The following is a 2,130-nucleotide window of genomic DNA, read 5'->3' on the forward strand; positions in this document are numbered from 1 at the left end:
TGGATATTATGATGGTGGTGGATATTATGATGGTGGTGGATATTATGATGGTGGTGGATATTATGATGGTGGTGGATATTATGATGGTGGTGGATATTACGATGGTGGTGGATATTACGATGGTGGTGAATATTACGATGGTGGTGGATATTACGATGGTGGTGGATATTACGATGGTGGTGGATATTACGATGGTGGTGGATATTACGATGGTGTGGGATATTACAATGGTGGTGGATATTACGGTGGTGGTGGGGATTACGGCGGTGGTGGAGATTATGGCGGTGGTGGAGATTGTGGCGGTGGTGGAGATTGTGGCGGTGGTGGAGATTGTGGCGGTGGTGGAGATTGTGGCGGTGGTGGAGATTGTGGCGGTGGTGGAGATTATGGCGGTGGTGGAGATTATGGCGGCGGTGGAGATTATGGCGGTGGTGGAGATAATATGGCGGTGGTGGAGATAATATGGCGGTGGTGGAGATTATGGCGGTGGTGGAGATTATGGCGGTGGTGGAGATTATGGCGGTGGTGGAGATTATGGCGGTGGTGGAGATTATGGTGGTGCTTGGCATAGTTGGTTACTACGCCAGTGGTGGTGGTGGATTCCGAGGTCGTGACTCACCTCCTTTAGCATGTCCACCTCGTTTCTCATGGCCTCGCACGAATGCTCCAGCTCCTCATAGTTATGTTGCAAGACGTGCTTCTCCTCCAGCACTGCGAGCCCGTACTCCGCAGCTTGGATTCTCTCCCTCTCTGTCTGAGCTAACTCCCGCACCATACGCTCCAGCTCGCTCTCCCACCAGCTTCTTCTTCTTCTGCTGCGCTTCCCCACCTGCCCCTCAGATGCTTCCCCGCTCTCTGCGTCCACCTCTTGTTCATCAACGTCAAAACACCCCACGCTGCTGTCTGCACTCTCCTTCGCGCACTCTTCTGTACCGTTCTTCATCACCTCGTCAATTTCGTGCTTCACATCTTCCTCCCTCTCAGACCGAGGCTCGGAGCACTCCACGTTTAACCGTGCTTCTCCCACCATCTCCCGCCGTATTCCTTCCCGTTCCGCCTCCGCCATGGGCGGCCTCGGCAGCGGCACCGTCGCGGCGCCGCCAAGGTCGTGTGCTCCTCGAGCCCGTATCTCCGCTTCGTCTCGCACGTTCCTCGCTAACGACGACTACTGCAGACTGTACATCCCATGGCCACAGGAAGGAGGGACAAAGCAGGACTCGCGGGCCGAGCACACGCTTTCATGTCCCGCTCATGAGTTTGTGCTGCATCCTCTCGTCAACTGACAAACTAAACCCCGCCTATCCCGTTTAAACCCCGCCCCGTGTCTCCTTAAGCCCTGCCCTGCCTTAAGCCCTCCCTGCTCCTCCATGTCCTCACCGTGACGTTTACATTTCTGATAAACCACGCCCCTAAATTCCCAAGCCACGCCTACATTTTGTTACAAACCACACCTCGATTTTCGATTTGGATTTTGTCCTGAAGACCCATTTCAAAAAACTGGATCTCGTCCCGACGGGCGAATTTACACGACATGGGGAAAGTTTTCTCCATTGATGGCTCTGAACGCCTTCATGGTTTAGGCGCCGCTCCCGAGGATGGATGTGGTATTGATGGGGGGCGTGGTCTGGTGTAGGTGAGCGCCTTGCCTCACGGCTTGAAGGCAGGTGTGCAGGGAGTTCACCTCTCAACGATGGCTCCTTGAGGGGTGACGTCGTCGAGGGGTCGCTCGGATGTCGGGTGGGGCCGGGGGTTAAAACCCCAGGAAGAGAAGGACGAAACTCTGAGCACAATGATATCCTTTTACTCCAAACAGAAACTGAAAAAGGTGCAAAGCGGTTACTTAGCAACGGCGTTGTCGGGGCACGGATCCCATCGAGGAGGTGCGGTCATGCTCTAATTATACAGGTTGGAGTGTGTTCATGTACTCAAGTGGGTCTGTGGACATGACGAAGACTTATGTCTGAGTACATCAAGTTGTGTGTCGATTTAATTCCGTCATTCTAGACAGGAGGAAAAGTCAGCATTTGTAACTCCTTGAGGCATTTCTTGTTAAAAGTTGGTAACAAGTGTTTTTAACATAATTTGGGTATGCTGAATCCGAATCCGGTTGTTACCAAGCTGGCAAATGCT

General features: G+C 53.0%; 1 protein-coding gene across 1 annotated transcript in view; it reads right to left on the reverse strand.

Annotated features, from left to right (window-relative positions):
- Positions 1–1,305, reverse strand: part of LOC137425661 (protein bicaudal D homolog 2) — an 80,544-nt gene extending 79,239 nt beyond the window's left edge. Inside the window, exon 1 of the mRNA XM_068114301.2 lies at positions 620–1,305. Within this exon, the coding sequence (XP_067970402.2) occupies positions 620–1,066 (447 nt within the window). The 5' untranslated portion in view covers positions 1,067–1,305. The remainder of the gene's footprint in view (positions 1–619) is intronic.
- Positions 1,306–2,130: the final 825 nt, after the last annotated feature.

This window comes from Myxine glutinosa, chromosome 4 (genome assembly GCF_964187855.1).
Source record: "Myxine glutinosa chromosome 4, kmMyxGlut1.1, whole genome shotgun sequence".
In the NCBI taxonomy this organism is placed as follows: Eukaryota; Metazoa; Chordata; class Myxini; order Myxiniformes; family Myxinidae; genus Myxine; species Myxine glutinosa.